This window comes from Mobula hypostoma, chromosome 24, assembly GCF_963921235.1.
Source record: "Mobula hypostoma chromosome 24, sMobHyp1.1, whole genome shotgun sequence".
NCBI classification, from domain to species: domain Eukaryota; kingdom Metazoa; phylum Chordata; class Chondrichthyes; order Myliobatiformes; family Myliobatidae; genus Mobula; species Mobula hypostoma.
In genome coordinates, this window is record NC_086120.1 from 33,520,760 (window position 1) to 33,540,418 (window position 19,659).

Here is a 19,659-nt window from a genome sequence, read left to right on the forward strand (position 1 = left end):
AATTAGTACTGACAGATATAATTTGAAATGGAGTCCTTTCCAAATTTAGATGTACTTAGAAAACTAAACAGTTTGAAAGTAGGTTATCAGCAAATGCAAACCATGTGATCCAGTACTTGCAGCTACTATCCTTCCACAGAGTTTTTCAGTACAGTCTTTCATTTGCAACGTATTCCCTGATCCAATAGTAATGATATAATTCTGAGTGTATAATTTATGAAGAGTAAAATTAATTAAAATTTACTTGCATGGATAGTGTTTGTTTTTACCACTGACAAGCAAAAATGTACAAACATTTTTCAAATCGGCAGAGCATGTTGGCCATCCCTCGAGATTAACATGACCAGGTTCAGCTCTGAGCAACATAAAAGGTGCTGGAGGAATTCAGCAGGTCAGGCAGTATCTATGGAGAAAAATGGACAGTCACCACTTCAGGTCGAGATCTTTCATCTGGATCAGGTGCAGGTAGTTCACAGATGCTGCCTGACCCACCGATTTCCACCAGTGTCTCATACATTGCTCCAGATTCTAATAACAGCAGAATCTTTTGCCTCCAACTAACCTCTGAGAAATTCTGTTTTTCAAACAGTTTAGCGTGAACTTTGACAGTCCTGTCTACCTCAGAATCAGAATCAGGTTTAATATCACCGGCATATGTTGTGAAATTTGTTGGCTTTGCAGTAGCAATACATATTAATAGAAAAAAACATGAATTTCAGTAAGCATATAGATATTTAAATAGCTAATTTAAATAAGTAGTGCAAAACCTTTTAAAAAGTAGTGAGGTAGCATTCATGGGTTCAATGTCCATTCAGAAATTGGACGGCAGAGGGGAAGAAGCTGTTTCTGAATCTTTGAGTGTGTGCCTTCAGGCTCCTGTACCTCCTTGCTGATGGTAGCAATGAGAACATCGCATGTCCTGGGTGATGGGGGTCATTAATGATGGATACCACCTTCATAAAGTAACTCCTAAAGTTCCTCTTACCTCTATGTACAGAGTGGCAGATGTGGAGGGTGGGGTAGAAGTTGGCTCTTTCATTTGTCCTCAAAGATTTTCACTGGCCTGTATTGTTAGTTAATCGTAATTTGCATAACAATGGTCTACATAGCAAATCAGTGTGCATTTCATAAATTTAAAGTTGTGAGCATTTGCTAAAAACCCATGTAAAAAGTTAAATGAAGATTTACATATAAAGATTCGTGTTCATATTCTTTTCTTCCTCTTCCCCTCTTCTGCAGATGCTGGTTTTTTGTTGAGATTGGTTCTATTGGAAGGAGGCACTTCTAGCTTCTCATGGATATCCAAGTTACACCCCCTTTCATTTTAACTCTGAGATAGGAGTAATTCATTCTGCCTCAAAGATCAATAGATTTTCAGTACTATGTAGGAATTGAACTACACTTCTGCACCCTTTATTTTTGGCTCATATAAATAAATAAAATCATTGATCCAGCATGTGCGATTTTGATGAGATTGTCTTTTTATGAATCAGCACCTGTAGCATTTTTCAATTATAATTCAGAATTCTTTTAACGTTTTCAGATCGATAAGAAGATTGCAAGAACTGAAATTGGTGTTTTGCTACGGCTGTCTCATCCGAATATTGTAAGTGAATCATTGGGTTTGATGAAACAGCAGCCTTCTGTGTTGATGGTGGCTTAGTTTGCACCGTTCTTGGTTCTTTTTTTAATACTTTATTTTCAAAATTTTCAAAAAACAATGAAATCATCAAGAACATATCAGCTCAGACATGTGTAAAAATAAAATAAAAAATAAAAGGGACATAACATTAGAGGCGCAAACAACAGGAATTCTGCAGATGCTGGAAATTCAAGCAACACACATCAAAATTGCTGGTCAACGCAGCGGGCCAGGCAGCATCTCTAGGAGGAGGTACAGTCGACGTTTCAGGCCGAGACCCTTCGTCAGGACGGAGGGTCTCAGCCTGAAACGTCGACTGTACCTCCTCCTAGAGATGCTGCCTGGCCCGCTGCATTTACCAGCAATTTTGATGTGTGTTGATAACATTAGAGGGCTGCCTATTGTACAAAGTGCTCAGAAGTGCTAAACATTAAGTCTCAAATGAGGGCCATGAGAAAACAGCTGGGGGAAAATTATTCATCTGCCCCCGGCCTCGTCTCGGTAGGCATTCTTGCTTCTAAGTTAGGAACCTGTGAAGTCAAGTTCTGTTGAGTACAAAATACATCTAGCTCTGTGTTGGAGCACTTCAGAAAAACGATAAGGTGAAGCATGACTTCCCTGTTGCAACTTGGAGGAGCTCTGGTAGTGAGGAGCAGGGAAATTACCGATGTGGAAATTAGTGGTTATTTTGCGATCAACAGCACTAACGCAGATTCCAGTAAAATTCCAATAATCCACTATCCGGCTGACATGAAATCATAGCAGTTCAGTATCTGGTTTACCATTGATGCCTCTCGTGATCACCACATCATTCTACAGCTCAGTGGGACCCTCTTTCTGCGCTATGAACCAAAACAGTGTATAAATGCAGGACCAGTTGTACAAATGTCATAAAATTGTATGTTTTCTGCTTTTCTTACCAGTGAATAAAAAGAGCTACTCTGATGAAAAGACAGATTTATTCCAACTGCAATTTACCAGTTAGACCATTACATGATTTGGGACTGAAGTTCGCAGCACCTGTGTGAAGTATAATCATATCACCAACCAGTTATAAAGTGATCTAATCGTAAATTGTGGATTCCAGTTGAATAATTCGGGAATAGTGCTATGAGAATCCCAAAGAATGTCACTACGTGTAACGCTCTTTGATCTTGTTGACCATAGGTCAACGCAAATAGGTTAGGAATTTCACTACGCAACTCATAATTAATCGAAGCTCGCACTTTATTGTCTCTGTACAAACAACAACATAACTACGTTGACCCTGGGCCAACAGCTTAGAGCATGAATTCTACTGTTCCCTCTGTACCAACACTCACTCAAGACCAGTTTTCCAATTTATAACACCAAAACAGAAGATCTCCACTGGCCAGATGATTGATCCTTTCTTCACCCAGCCCTGGGCATTGGGGTTCTTCCTTGCAATGGTGGGTCTTTTGAGAGAGTTATCGCTGCTGGCATGCTCGAATTGTCCACATTTATACTCGTTCCTTACCAATTCAAATATTGTGTTCCAGTGTCATTGGATATAGGCCATCTGATTGACCTTTAACACCTTTTTATTGGCTCAGCTCCAGACCAGCATCTATTTATTGACTTCTTCCCAGCAAGTGACACTCGGTAATTTATGGCTCTTTGTTCTCTTCAGTAACCAGCTCAAATCACTCCAGGCAGCCACCAACCCCAACATTCACAAACCTGCATGTTATATCAAAGAATACCTCACAACTAACTTCTTTGAAAATCATCTCCAGTTCTGTAGATTACCATCGATCTGGTTAATCAGCTTTTGTTAAACAGCAGATTTTTCTACTATTCTTCCATTAGGGTAATGCTTTTACAGAGTCAGCAAGGCGGGTTCAATTCCCACCACTGTCTGCAAGGAGTTACACGTTCTCTCCATGGTTGCATGAGTTCCCTCTGGGTAACCTGGTTTCCTCTCACATTTCAAAGTTCGGGTCGGTAGGCTAGTTGGTCACATGGGTGTAACAGACCAGCATGAGATCTTTGGGCCAGAAGAGCTTGTTACCCCAAAATAAATCAGTATCATTCATGTTCTAACATTCACCGACGTGTGGCACCTTTTCAGTGGTGTAACATTCTGACGGTACAGCGTTCCCTCCGCTCTCCCAACCTAGATTAGCCTTCCACATTGGAAGCAATTGCTGTTGATTTGCTGAGGTGTGGGGAAGAAAGATAGAAAGAACGTCTCATAAGCTTCAACTCTGAATACAAATGAATTCTTTATGTTAGCTCACCCGGTGGCGACCTGTCCAGAAGATTGGTGGAGACAGGAACCCTTACTACATTTGAAGCGTGCCTTCAGGAGCACTTGAAGTATGAGATCCCATCCAGTAATGGGGAAAGGGCTTGGAAGTGGCTGAATTCATCTGAATCGATTGCTCTTCCGTCAGCCGGCTTGCTTGCAATAGGCTGAGAGTTTTCTTCTGGATCAAAAAAATTATGTGAAATAGATTTAGACTGTCAGGTTTTACCTGGAGAATTCAATGTCAGTGAACTTAATTAAATATCAGCCTTTCACAATATGTAGGTGTTTTTGACAGTTTAAAGGTATTTAATCAATTGTGTGATTTTTATTATGATACTTCCCCAGTGGAAATAACTTTGTTCCGTGTACATTCATATTCAGACCTGGAGGGTGTAATGTCCTGTAACGTACTTTCTGACCTTTAGAATTCTTGTTATGAATAATATGACCTTCCCTGTGAGCAAGCTTGCAAAAGATATTAAATAGTTAGATTGCAGAATAAATCTGGGATACAGTATATATTCACAAACAAGAGAAAATCTGCAGATGCTGGAAATCCAAGCAACACGCACAAAATGCTGGAGGAACTTGGCAGGCCAGGCAGCACCTATGCTAAAGACTACAGTCAACATTTCGGGCCGAGACCTTTCAGCAGGACCCAATGAAGGGCCTCAGACCGAAGGTTCGACTATCACCTTTTGCATAGATGCTGTCCCGGCCTACTGAGTTCCTCTAGCATTTTGTGTGTGATACAGTGTATATTGGTAGAATTAAATCTGATCCAGTTAGGAGGAGCTGAGTTTAGAATGTTGTCTCTTTTAAGTTAGTAAAGTGAGATAAAAATAATCAACTAATTTGAATATCTCTTACTCAGAGGAAGAGAGAATATGTATTTTTTTAATTTATTGAGATACAGCACGGAAACGGCCTATCTGGTCACTGGAGCCACGCCACCCAGCGATCCCCCAATTTAGTCCTCACCTAAGCACAGGACAATTTACAGTAGCCAATTAACCCTCCAAACGGTACATCTTTAGAGTGTGGGAAGAAACCGGAGCACCCGGAGAAACCCACGTGGTGATGGGGAGAATGTATCAAACTCCTTACAGGCCACAGCAGGAATTGATCCCAGGTCGCTTGTACTGTAAAGTGTTGTGCTAACCTCTACGCTACCATGCCATCCTAATGGATATGATAGGAATGGTAACAATGAGAAAACACTCAGGGATGGATGCCTTTGTCATCTCCACCTATCGCCTCCCAACTTTCTGTCGCTACTTCCACTGTCCCCTCCATCTGCCAATCAGTACGTCTCACCTGGATCTTGCTGACTTCTGCCCCACCCCTTCCCTTCACCGTCCTCGTACTGGTTGTCTGCCCTCTATACTTCAGTCCAAAAGAAGGGTCTTGACATGGAAAGTCAACTGTCCATTTTCCTCCATAGATGCTGCCTGACCTGCAGAGTTCCTCTCGCATCTCGTTTTCTCCTTTGCTCCGGATTCCAGCGTCTGTGGTCCCTTATGCCTCCGGGAATGGTTTTTCCTGTCTAAAGTCCATAATCCCTCTTTGAAATCTTCCTCTTTCATGACTTTGTACAGGAATATTCAACATATTTATTTTGGTTAGAAGGAAGAAGGAATTAGACTTCTAATTGTAGTTGTAAAGCAACTATTTGAATATAATGGAATGATTCCCTTGTCCCTAAGGAGTAACCATAGGAGTCTAATAAATCAGAATCAGGTTTAATATTACTGGCGTATGTTGTGAAATTTGTTATGCGGCAGCAATAGATTGCAATCCATTATAAAAAATCTATAAATTACAGTAAGACATATATGGATATTTTTTAAAAGTTAAATTAAACAAGAGAAAAAATTTAAATCTACTCCTCAGCTTTTTTTCTCCAGTCCTGCCGAAGGGTCTCGGCCCAAAATGTCAACTGCACTCTTTTCCATAGATGCCGCCTGGCCTGCTGAGTTCCTCCAGCATTTTGTGTGCAATGTAAACACTGGCAGCTGCTAAAGTTAATGGTTGCCATCAAGAATACTGAGGAACTTGAGATTCCAGTTAATTTGTCACATGTACATAGAAACGTACACGGCCCTGGTTCAATTCCCGTCGCTGTCTGTAAGGAGTTTGTACGTTCTCCCCGTGACCACATGGGTTTTCTCTGGGTAACTCCAGTTTCTTCCCACAGTCCAAAGACATACTGGTTGGTAGGGTAATTGGTTATTGTAAATTGTCCCATGATTAGGCTAGGGTTAAATTGGGGGTTGCGAGACAGCACGGTTTGAAGGGCCAAAAGGGCCGACTCCACGCTGTATTTCATTAAATAAATAAATGTGTCATTTGTATTAACAACCAGCACACCGTAGGGTGTGCTGAGGCAGCTTGCAAGGGTCGCCACACATCCCAATGCCAATATAACATGCCCACAATGTTCAGCAGAACAGCACAGAACACAAGCAACAACCAGCAGCAGCAAAGCAAAGCCCCTTTTCTCCCTCCCATCCACACAGATACACAATCCTCTAACCCCCGAGACAGACTGTATTCCTCAGCCACCAGCCTCCAGTGGAGCCAGATTCGAACACCGACACACAGACATCGGACCTTCGATTACCCAGCGGACTCGTAGAGATTTACAGACTCAGGGCTCTGAACTTCCAGACGATGCCAATGACATGAGGCATCCAGGTTATTGGAAATTCCAGAAGCATAAGCCACATTAGCCCTGACTTGGTACTCCCAAGCCTCGCCTATGCAGGAAATTTCCTCCATTTCTCTGTGGAAGTCCGGATTTCCAGGCTAGGGAGCCTGCCTGCTGTATAAGTGAAGGATTAGGCCTGGTGAAAACATAGCAAACACCATTTCAGGGGCTGGTAGAGCAGTGCCAGATATAGGGGTTGAGGGCATGATAGAGGTGGGGTGTAGAGGCCTTGCTGGCTGCTCGCTGTGCAAAACCTACACTCTCCTTCGGCATTACTGGGGCTGCAAACAAACGAGCTATCAGGACTGTCACCAGAGGCTGCTGAGAGAGCCTCCAGATGGCTATGGATCAAGAGGTGTGACCCGTGGACCAGTGCTGCTGGGACACAAGCCAGGGCCTGATCAACCCTGGCTGGGTTGCCTGGGCAACAGTGGCTGCTGTTGAAAGACCGAAAACACCCGATGACCCCATTTACATCACTGATGCTGTGTCCCAGCACATCCTAGGATGTATCTCAGCATCAAAGAATAGGAAATACTCCCAGGGGATGGGAAGGGTAAGTGGATCGTGTTTTATTATTTAAGTTAGTTTTGGCTATTCTAATTCTGAAAGGCCGTGTGTTTTAATGTTTTAATATTAGGAACAGCTTCCAAGCTGCACTGAATGACAGCTAATGACATGTCTGTGGTAGTCAGTGTGTGTAAAATAAGGGTGGGGGATCTCTGGCTTCAAAGCCCTTGCATCATTGCTTGTGTTGATACAGCTCCTGCAAGCCAAGCACAGAAATATTGGGGGCCAGGCTCCCAGTGGAATCAAAATGGAGGAACAGGTCATCACACTGGAACAAACACCGCAGCCCAAGAGCAGGTGACCAGCAGTTTCAGGGCAGTAAAAAATCCAGTCCAGTAGAGCTGCTCTTGATGTAATTGAAGCCAGCATTGATTTGCTAGCCTCGGTGCAAGTGGGAAATGTTCATGTGCTTGTGCTTTGCAAATTGTGCCGTTGTATTTATAGGTTGTGAAAATAACACGTTATAAATTGCCTCAGACTTGTTAAAAAGAGATAACAATTGACTGGTCAAAATTATTTTAGATTTGGAAATTAACCAAATGCTTGCTAATAATATAGGACAAACATACCCATTTGCTGCCTGACCTGCTGAGTTCCTCCAGCATTTTGCGTGGCCCATCCTGATGAAGGGTCTCAGTCCAAAATGTCAACTATTTACTCTTTCCACAAGTGCTGCCTGATCTGCTGAGTTCCTCCAGCATTTTGTGCGTGTTGCATACGCATTTGGGGTTGAGCACTATTTTTTATTAATTGATAGGCTATTGTTTTCATTAAAAAGAATAGCATTTATTCTCTTCTATAATTCTGCTTGATTTGAATGGCTTGCTTAGACATTTCAGAAGGGGCTGCACAATCAAAGGGATCACTGTGGGTCTGGACTCACAAAAATACCAGATGGATAGAAGATTAAACTGGCAAACCAGGCAAACACGGCAGATTTCCTTTCCTAAAAGACATCAGTGGAACGGTTATGAGAATCTAGTTATCTAATTACAGAAATTCTTTAAATTCCCCAGATGGTGTGGTGAGATTTGTATTTGTGTATCTGAATCTTCAGTTTGGATTTTTGGAATACTAATCCTGTAAATTAACTACTTCACAGCGCTATCTATTCTATCAAATAGGCAGAGCATTAGAGTTGAGTTTCTTTTTTAGACTGCACAATTGATATTAATCCATTTTATCTTCACAAGATTAAACTAGTTCACATTTGTCCCAACAGAGAATCTGTTGGGAACCCAAGGGAAATTATATGGATTAAAACTCTACTGACTTTACTATTTTCGGTGAACAATTTCTCAAGCAAATTCATGAAGACTAGAATAACAGTGCAAGGCCATTGAAATTATACCTTGGAGCCTGAGTCTCATGACATCCAACGATTAATCCATGTTTCTACCTTTCGGTAGCTTCTCAATTCATTTTCCCCTTCAAGCACGTTTAGACGTTATTGTTTCCGGTGAAAGGACATCAGTCTCAAACATTAACCATTTCTCCCTCCACAATTGCTACCTAACCTACTGAGTCAATCCAGAATTTTTTTTCTATTATTCTTTCAAATTCCCAGCATCTGCAGTATTTTGCTTTTGTGGAAATACTGTACAAGTGCTAAATACATTTATAAGGATACCTGTCTTTAATTTAATTGACTGCCAATGTTTAATAAAGTTAGCTGTTAATTGCCAAAGTGGGTCACCCCATTGGTCATTCATTATTAGTTCCCTTCAATAGACAGCTACATGCAATGCTTTTAACATGAAGGTCCCAAGCAGAAATACTACCAAATTTTGAAAAAGGAGATGTTTAAACATGGCAAGAGATGTGGGTTTTAAGGAGGGTCTTATAAAATGGAAGATGAGAAGTATGGAGAAATTTAGAAAGAAAAGGAACAGAATGCAGAGTTTAAGGCACAGCCACCAAGTTTGGACAAAGGTGTACAATATGAGAATTGTTGGTAAGATCCATCCCTGCTTTTGAGTAAGTCCTGGTGAGCTGCCCTCAGGCCCACCTGCAGTAGTAAGGGTAAGCCGAGAATATACTACAAATCCCTGCTTGTGAGTAGGTCCTGGTGAACTGTCCTCTGGACTAGCTGCAGTAACGAAGGTGGTGTTGGTGAAGGAATATTTTAGCACAGTAATGATGAAGGAAAAGTAGTGTAATCCCATGTCAAGATAGATGACTTGGAAGGGCACTTGAAATGTAAAATTGTCACAGAGGCTTTGTTAACTAGAGTTGAAGGAAAACAAAGTTCCTTGATGATTATAGAACAACTGAAGGATGGGGAGAGAGCATGTTAGATCATGGAACACCAGGGTCAGAGGTTTAATATTGTGACATTAAAAACTCAACAGGGGAACATCACATGACTATTAAGTATTACTGTTCTCAACAGTAGTGTCTATTTGATATCCTCTTTAAGGTCAATAGAAAGTCTCTGTTTTATTGTACTAGGATTAGAGACAACACAAAACAATCAATTAAAAAGAACAATAGTGCATGTATTTGCAATGGAATTCTGCTTTAAGATTGACCTCAATGAACACCTTCAGTCAAAGGGTTACATTTGTTACTCTATTCAGTTATCTCTTGATTTTCCTTTGAATATTAACTAATCTGGAATTGTCCAGACTGTCAAAGGGTTCTTCACCAGGCACATATAATGGAGCAGTATTGCTGCATCCAGGTCAAATTAATTCATGAACATGGCATGAACATCAACTTCTCTAACTTCCGCTAATGCCCCACCTCCCCCTCATACCCCATCCGTTATTTATTTTTATACACACATTCTTTTTCTCCCTCTGTCCCTCTGAATATACCCCTTGCCCATCCTCTGGGTCCCCCCCCCACCTCCTTGTCTTTCTCCCCGGACCTCCTGTCCCATGATCCTCTCATATCCCCTTTACCAATCACCTGTCCAGCTCTTGGCTCCATCCCTCCCCCTCCTGTCTTCTCCTATCATTTTGGATCTCCCCCTCCCCCTCCCACTTTCAAATATCTTACTCACTCTTCCTTCAGTTAGTCCTGACGAAGGGTCTCGGCCTGAAACGTCGACTGCACCTCTTCCTAGAGATGCTGCCTGGCCTGCTGCGTTCACCAGCAACTTTGATGTGTGTTGCTTGAATTTCCAGTATCTGCAGAATTCCTGTTGTTTCCCAAACTGGGCCATGTTCGATGTTGTAACCATCCTTTTACACTCTCCCCTGTGCTTGACCGGCATTTCTGACCTAAATTTTGACTGGCCTGGCTCAAAGCAACTAGATTAGCTTTGCATTGTGAGCATTTCTTTGATCAGAGTGACTTGGAGGGCCACTTTCCTCTTCAGAGGAGGATACGGGTTGGCAGAAAGAACAAACTTCAGTCCTCTGACAGTTTTCTTTTCAGTCCTGCTGAGTGTCCACGCACCCTTCTAACCCAGGCTAGCTCCCGGGGCCCCAGTCTTTAAAATCCTGGTGCATGCTGTATTTACTAACATGGTAGCAGATAAGAGAAATGAGAGACAAGTCTGACAGCATCATACATAAGCTGAGCATTTGTTATGCAATTTTTTTAGTAACTCAAGTGCACCCCTTACTCTGTCCCCAAGTTATAATATTGCCAGTTAGCTATAGGAGGGAGATTGAAAATCTGGCTGATTGGTGCTACAACAACCTCTCACTCAACGTCAGCAAGACCAAGGAGCTGATTATTGACTTCAGGAGGAGGAAAGCAAAGGTCCATGAGCCAGTCCTCAATGGGGGATCAGAGGTGGAGAGGGTCAGCAACGTTAAATTCCTCGGTATTTTCATTGCAAAAGATCTGTCCTGGGCCCAGCCATTACAAAGAAAGCACAGTAGCACCTCTACTTCCTTCGAAGTTTTCAAAAATTCAGCATGACATCTAAAATTTTGGCAAACTTTTATAGATCTGTAGTGGAGAGTATATCGACTGGTTGCACCACAGCCTGGTGTGGAAACACTAATGCTCATGAACTGAAAATCCTACAAAAAGTAGTAAATACAGGCCAGTCCATCACGGGTAAAGCCCTCCCCACCATATAGCCCATCTACATGGAGCACTGTCATTGGAAAGCAGCGTTCATCGTCAAGGGCCCCCACCATCCAGGCCGTGCTCTCTTCTCGCTGCCGCCATCAGGGAGAAGGTACAGGAACATCAGGACCCACACCACCAAGTTCAGGAATAGATATTGCCCCTCAGCCATCATGCTCTTGAAACAAAGGGGATAACCTCACTCAACTTCACTTACCCATCGCTGGACTGTTCCCACAACCTATGGACTCTCTCTCAAGGGCACTTCATCTCATGTTCTCAATATTTACTGTTTTTTTTTCCTTTTGTATTCGTACCATTTGTTGTCTTTTGCACATTCGTTGTACGTCTGTCCTGTTGGGTGCAGTCTTTCACTTATTCTATTGGTTTCTTTGTATTTATTAATATTGCCCACGAGTAGATGAATCTCAGGGTTATATATAGTGACACATATATACTTAGGTAATAAATCTCCTTTGAACTTTGCTGGCAATTCTCATAGAAGGCAGCTGAGAACATCTATTTGTCCAAAAAGGCAGCTAAGAAGTAAATCTTTAGGTAAAGCGTTCAACTTGTGCAGTTGTTAAAAAATGAAGAGATGATTTTATAAATTCAGTTTAAATTATCACCGAACGAGTCAGGCTAAATGTGTTTCCAGTGATTGCATGTTGCAGAATGAAGCACAAACATAAGATTAAATGTTAGAAAGCGGGTCAGCAAGTTGGATCAATTATTTTTACACAAAGGGGTAAAATAAGATGCAATGCCAGAAATGATGATTGAGACCGTGACAAAAACAGTGTTTTAGGATTGGGTGGAGAGGTAATGACTTAGCATTACACAGGATTTACAGAACTTCGTAGTACAGGAGCGCTGTGGTTAGCTTACTGGATTTGTAGCCGTGGATTCTGTTTTATGGATCCAGAAATGCTTCAGGTGGCCCCTGATATCACAGGGTTCTGCCCATGTGAACTGCCTGCAACCTGAACCATTCACAAGTGGGAAATGTAGCCGGGAACCAAGTTCTCACATAGCAGAAGATGTTTGAAAGCCCGCAGCAGCAGCTAAATTCAATCCCACCTGTCTCTCAAATTCTCCGTGGTACATAACTCAGGTGCTTGTAAGCTGGGGAGGAATTGCAGATCAAATCCCACCATGGAAGCTGGGGGGGAGGCGGTGGGGTAGATTTAAACGGCATTAATTAAATCAGGAGTTATTTTGTAAAAAAGCTAATCTCAATAATGATGAACATGAACCTACGTGATTGTTGTAGAATTTTATCCAGTATGCTATCACCTACTACAATACAATAAAAGGCCATTCAGCCCATCGTGTACTTGCCAGTTCCCAATGGAACCATCATTTCAGTCCTATTCCCGCCTCCTTATTTCTCTGTAGCCTTGCAACTTATTCTCTCTCCATTAATTCCCCTTTAATTCTCTTAGCCTTCATTAAGCAGTAATCTACAGTTGTCAATTAGCCTGCCAGCACGTAATTGAGATGTGAGAGGAAAGTGGAGCAACCATGGCAACAATTATAGGGAGAATGTGCAAACGCTGGAGACAGCACCTGAGGTCAGAGCAAATCTTGGTCCCTGGGATTGTGAGGCAGCTGCACTAGTCCTCCCACGCCCCCACCCCGACCCCACCAAACCCCACCATCCTTCCTTTCTGTCTGTCTAGGTACCATATCGGATGCAGACTTTGGTGACCATGGTTTTCCATATAGATCTAACCTTCGTTTTTTGGATAACTTCCATTTCCTCGATGTGTAGCCACCTGGCTATGCTTTTGATGTACATAGGCCAAGGTCTTCCTCTGGGTTTACTCCCCTCGATCTTTCCAGAGAGCATGAGTTTTTCTAGTTCATCTTTCCACATGATGTGTCCTAGGAATCTGAGTTGTCTTTCTCTTATTGTTGGTATGAGTGATCGAACTGCTATGGGCTCTTCTGAGAACTTCTTCATTTGATGTGTGTGTGGTCCATGATATTTTTAACAATCTCCTGTAGAACCATAATTCAGCTGCTTCTAGTCTCTTTTCCATTGCTGGAGAAATGGTCCAGCATTCACTTCCATAAGTCAGGATAGAATAAATGTAGCACTGCAGTATTCTGTTTTTAGTGTACATGCTCATCTTTCTGTCTGTTAATATGGTTTAACCATCCTTCCATTGGCGGAAATTTATTCAGTCTGGTCTTTATGTCTATCCAAAGCCAACTCTGTGGTTGACTCTTAATTGCTTCCTCCATTAGCAGCGAGGGATATACCATAAATGCTGGCAAAGCCAGTGATGTCCACATACTGTAGGTAAATAAAACAAACAAAGAAACAAACCATTGGCCCAAACTGACCATACTGGAGTCTGTGCTCCAATTGTGTTTCCTGTTGCCTTTCCTCATCAGCATGACCATAGAATCCCTCTTTCCTGCTGCAGATGCACAGCCTCCCCGTGAAAGCGGTGGAATTCATGGGCACTGGCGGCTGTGGAGGCCAAGTCATTGGGTATATTTAAGGCAGAGGTTGATAGATTATTGATTAGTCAGGGCACAATGTGATACAGGGAGAAGGCAGGAGACTGGGGCTGAGAGGGAAATGCATCAGCCAGGATGAAATGGCATGGCGGACTTGATGGGCCAAATGGCCTAATTCAGCTCCTGAGTCTCATGGTCGTATAGAAAGTACCATCGTATTACTTCACTCTTTCCCTGTGATGGGGAGTCCAACATTCTCAGGATTCATTGGCTAAACACATTTCTTTAGAATTCCCTGTCTGATCTCTTGGGAATTTTCTTAGAGTCATAGAGTCATAAGATACAGCACAGAAATAAGCCCTTCAGCCCATCTAGTCCATGCCAAAGCCAGTTAAACTGCATGTACCTATCCACACTTCGCTCAGACAGTTTGATGACCTTTAGGTACACTCTTCTTATTAATGGAAATATCCTCTTTGTATTCATTCTATTAAAAACCTTCCATGATTTAAGGACTTCTTGTAGATCATGTATCAGCCTTCGTGTCTCAATAGAAAGATGACCTACTCTTGTCATCCCTTCCTGATCTATGCACCCTGCAATTCTGATATTGTCCTTTTAAATCTGTACCGCACCTTCTCTAGTGACCCTTTATGCTTTTTGTAAGTAACAAATCCAGGACTTTGGAGCGGCATGGTAGCATAGTGGTTAGTGTAACACTATTGCAGCACCAGCAGCCTTGGTTCAATCCCTGTCACTGTCTGTAAGGAGTTAGTACTTTCTTCCCCTGACGAGAATAATTCCAGGAATGAGAGGGTTATCATATGAGGAACGTCTGGCAGCTCTTGGGCTGTACTCCCTGGAGTTCAGGAGAATGGGGGGGAATCTCATAGAAACATTCAGAACGTTAAAAGGCTGAACAGATTAGATATGGCAAAGTGGTTTCCCATGGTAGGGGATTCTAGGACAATAGGTCATGACTTCAGGATTGAAGGACGTCCTTTTAGAACTGAGATGCGGAGAAATTACTTTAGTCAGAGGGTGGTAAATCTGTGGAATTTGTTGCCACAAGCAGCTGTGGAGGCCAAGTCGTTGGATGCATTTAAGGCAGAGATAGATAGGTTGTTGATTAGCCAGGGCATCAAAAGGTATAAGGTGAAAGCAGGGGAGTGGGGATGACTGGGTGAAGTGGATCAGCCCATGACTGAATGGCGGAGCAGAGTCGATGGGCCGAATGGTGTACTACTGCTCCTATACCTTATGGTCTTAGACTGTGTGGGTTTCCTCAGGATGCTCCAGTTTCCTTCCAAATTCCAATGGCGTACTGATTAGTTGGCTAATTGGGCAACATGGCCCGGGCCAGAAGGGCCTGTTACCATGTTGTATCTCTGAATAGAACTGTCTGCAATGTCCAAAGTATGGTCTGTCCAAGGTTTGTTATAGACTTAGCATTATTTCACCATCTCTCAGCTCTGTCCCTCTTGGAATAAAACCTAGTGCTCATTAGGCGTTTTATGGCCTTGTTAGGCTGTGTTGCAACTTTCAGTGACTGGTGTATTTGTATTGTGAGACTACACCACTGACACTCACAACTTCCTCTTTGTTCTTCCCACGAAAACTTTCCAGCTGCCATTTATCTATGTTGAATTGTTTCCCCATTCTGTACTTTTATAAATAACCTCCTGTACTTCTATTGTACTTCTTTGTTCTACTATTAATACCTGCAAGAAAATAAATCTCAACTGAGTAGATGGTGACATATACGTACTTTGAACTTTGAACTTTAATTTGTTGCCATTAACTGACTATCCCTTCAGTTTGATATCATCCACAAATTTAGACATGTGAGTTTTTGATTCCAGAGTACAAGTTGTTAATGAACATTTGAACAACAATTTTCCTTGTACATGTACCTCCTTTTACAGTGAACAGCTGCAGTGTTTTTTACTGTCACCAGCAGATTTCCATCTTATATTCATTCTTCTACATATCCTTTGACTGAACATAGTAGGAATAAAGGTACACACAGAGTGATATATGGATGTAAAGAATCAGCACCTTCATGGATAAATTGGGCAGGACAGCTTCTATCCTGTATTCCTTGCAATTGCACAACAGCTGTCTTTCACAAACAACCCCATTTTCAATGGTCCATTTTAAGCAGTAAGTTTATTGCCTTTGATATCTTTGGGGGAAATGGCTATTTAGGAGCCACCTGTAACCTTGTATCTCCAAAACACAGAAGATGAATTTCTGGATCCAGTTTATACAGAGCCAACACCAGGGGGAAATAGCGTCTGATGGATTGGTTCTGACAAGCCTCCAATATTGTCCTCTGACACATTTGGTTCTGACAAGCTTCAGTCCCATGTTCCAAAAGTTCTGATTGGTTCTGACAATTTCCATTCCCATCTTTCAAATGATTTAATTGCTTGTTACTGATAAGTCCAGCTACAGCGTAAAAGGCAGAATTTCCTTGCAAACTGGATCGATAGAAACCCCATTTGCCATTCTAAGCTGCTGACAACTGGTGCAGCTATTGTTGTCCTGCTTGTCCACTCAAGGGATCAGTATCAGATTAATTATCAGTCTTATGATGTGAAATTAGTTGCTTTGTGGCAGCAGTACGGTGCAAAGACATAACATTACTATAAATTATATAGGCATCCGTTAGTCTCATGAGACCGTGGATTTGCACCTTGGAAGGTTTCCAGGGCGCAGGCCTGGGCAAGGTTGTATGGAAGACCAGCAGTTGCCCATGCTGCAAGTCTCCCCATAAATTACAAAATAAATAAATAGTACAAAAAACAAGAAATCATGAGGTAATGTTCATGGGTTTGTGGGCCATTCAGAAATCTGATGACAGAGGGAAAGAAGCTGTTCCTAAATTGTTGGCTGTGGGCCTTCAGGCTCTTGCACCTCTTCCTTGATGGTGGTAACGAGAAGAAGGCATGTCCCAGTTGGTGAGAGCCCTTAATAGTGGATACCAACTCATGAGGCACTGCCTATTGAAGATGTCCTTGATGGTGGGAAGCTTTATACTGGTGATGGAGTTGGCAGAGCCTACAGTCTTTTGCAGCCTCTTGCAATCCTGTGCATTGGAGGCTCCATACCATCTGGAATGTATAAGAATGCCTTTGATGCTCACAGGTATTCAAATACTCTGCAGAAATGTTAGGAATATTGGAATTGGCTTATTATTATCACATGTACTGAGATACATTGAAAAGTTGTCTTGCAGGCAGATCAATTCATTGCACAGTGCCTTGAAGTAGTACAAGGTAAAATAGTAACAGAATGCAGAATAAAGTAAAACAAGTACAGCAAAAAATGCAGTGCAGGTAGTCAATAAGGTGCAAGAAAATAAAGAGCTGAGTTGTAAGGTGGTATATGCTTTCAGGTTGTTGTATCTTCTGCTTGATGGGAGGGTAAGAACTCAATTCAATTCCATTTTAACTGTTGTTCAACCGTGGATGAGTACCCATGAATATAACCAAACAAGACAGCATTGCTCCAGCGCCAAGGTACAAACCACGGTACCAACAATCACACAGCACAAAGCGCACATAGCACACATACAAGGTAGCAAGCACATAAAGATCTCAGTAAGATACAGCCATGCAAAAAAAAATAGTCCAGACCCAAGCCATGAATGCTGCAGAAACCTGCAGTCGAACACAGTGCAGCTTGTCTTCTGCTGAGTGAACCCAGGGGAGTAGCACTGCCCCTGGTGGAGGGCACCGGCTCCAGAGCCTTTCTCCTAGTGGCTCGCTGGATGGGATGGGGTCGTTGATTATGCTGAAATATGAGGCAGCGAGAAGTAGAGGTGAAGTCCATGGAGAAGAGGCTAGTTTCCTTGATGTGCTGAGTTGTGTCCCACAATCCTCTGCAGTTTCTTGCAACTTAAAGGTACATCAACCGATTGTTACCACACAGTTAGGAGAAAGAGGAATGGTTAGTCAACAAGACTTAATTCAATGAACAGTGGAGATAATCATTTATCCTCTTGTTCCTCTAGATTAAACTAAAAGAAATCTTTGAGACTCCCACAGAGATCATCCTGATTCTGGAGCTAGTGACTGGTGGGGAGCTTTTTGACAGGTGCGTATCAACCCCAGAGTTCCTTCCTCAAATTGTCTGTTTGACGTGCAGCCAGGAACTGACTTGTTTTCTTGCAAACCTGAAGAAAATTGGTTGTGGATTTGTAAGTAAGAGGCAGTGGAAATCTAAAATAACACAGAGCTCAGTCATCAGAGAATACAATGAGCCTTATTTTTTTTCCGTTCATCAAAAAGAATTGCCTGTTTTTCTTTCGAACTTTTTTGCTTCATTTTTAATTGAGATGAATGTTGGAAGTTTGATTGATCAGCAAAAACATTTTTGTTGATGGTGCTGTAAAAGGTAAGGCCTATGCAGGAGCGGTTGTGGAGCAATGCAAAGCAAAGCCCAGTTCCTTGCTGCCTCTGAAATATGTAAATGTGCCAAGCCGCAAGCTACAGAGAAATAAATTGCAGATATGCGTCAACTAATTCAGCAACTTGGAGAAATTAAGGGAGATTGGGAGACATTATGGAAATCAGGCAATGTGGGGTTAGTTCTGGAAAGTGGCAGTAAGATAAAAGATTGCCCATATTGAATGGCAGAGAAGAAAACAAGAGGGAACAAATAACCTCCTTCTATTTCTTTATATTCTTATTCAGAAGGTCCAAGAAAGCTCAGTAAAACTGCGATAGTGGATATCCTTGTAGAGTATGAGTAGTTATAAGATGCACTAATCTATTCCCAAGAATAATATGGTCCTATCTTAGAAATGTGTTATTATTCTTTCTTTTGTTGTTGGCCTCTGTCATAAACTCTCTGTGCAAATATGGCAGCAGGTCAAGATGGCGACTAACCAAACACTTCTTAATGGTAGTAGTGAAGAGCATAAGCATTGGTTTAGATAGAAGAGCTTACATCTTAGAGTCGTAGAGTGCTACAGAACAGAAACAGACCCTTCAGCCCATCACAACATTGTTAGTCCATTTGCATGAGGTCCATATTATTTTTCTTAATTATTTGAAGATGTGGAGTTCTCAGGCTGGACTAACATTTAAATGCTCATTCCTAGTTGCCCTTAAGAAGGTGATGGTGAGCTGTCTTCTTGAACCACCACCAGAACCTTATATGCCCACACCTCCCTCCCTCCCTCACTACCATTCAGGGCCCCAAACTGTCCTTCCAGGTGAGGCGACACTTCACCTGAGAGTCTTTTGGGGCCATCTACTGTATGTGGTGCTCCCGATGTGGCCTCGTGTATTTCAGTGACACCCAACGTAGATTAGGAGACCACTTCTCCAAGTGTCTACGTTCCATCCGCCAGAAAAAGCTGGATCTCCTGGTGGGCACTCATTTTAACTCTGCTTCCCATTCTCATTCTGGCATGTCAGCCTACTGCAGCGATGAGGCCACATAGATTGGAGAGACAACTCCTTATAATCTGTTTCAACGCATGAACATCAATTTCTTGAGTTTCCCGTGATTCCTCCTCCCCTTTCACCATTCCCCATTCCTATTTCCATTTCTCACCTTCTTCTTACCTACCCATCACCTCCCTCTGGTGCTCCTCCTCGTTCCTTTCTTCTGTGGCCTTCAGTCCTCTCCTATCCGATTTCCCCCTCCTCTAGCCCTTTATCTCTTTACTTCCCAGCTCTTTACTTCACCCCTCGCCCTCTCCCAGTTCCACCTGTCACCTACCGCCTTGTACTTCTTCCTCCCCCCCCACCCACCTTCTTACTTCGACTCCTCATATTTTTTCTCCAGTCCTGATAAAGGGTCTCGGCCCGAAACATCAACTGTTCACTCCATACAAGCTGCCTGGCCAGCTGAGTTCCTCCAGCTTTTTGAGCGTATTGCTTAATATGCCTTGCCTATTTAATCCTATAAATCAATTTGAGCAAGTGGAGGAAAATTTGTGAAGATATC

At 42.4% G+C, this 19,659-nt stretch overlaps 1 protein-coding gene across 1 annotated transcript in view; it reads left to right on the top strand.

Annotated features, from left to right (window-relative positions):
* Positions 1–19,659, top strand: part of LOC134337380 (calcium/calmodulin-dependent protein kinase type IV-like) — a 146,814-nt gene that overhangs the window by 50,152 nt on the left and 77,003 nt on the right. Inside the window, exons 3-4 of the mRNA XM_063032344.1 lie at positions 1,544–1,606; positions 17,714–17,796. Of these exons, the coding sequence (XP_062888414.1) occupies positions 1,544–1,606; positions 17,714–17,796 (146 nt within the window). The remainder of the gene's footprint in view (positions 1–1,543; positions 1,607–17,713; positions 17,797–19,659) is intronic.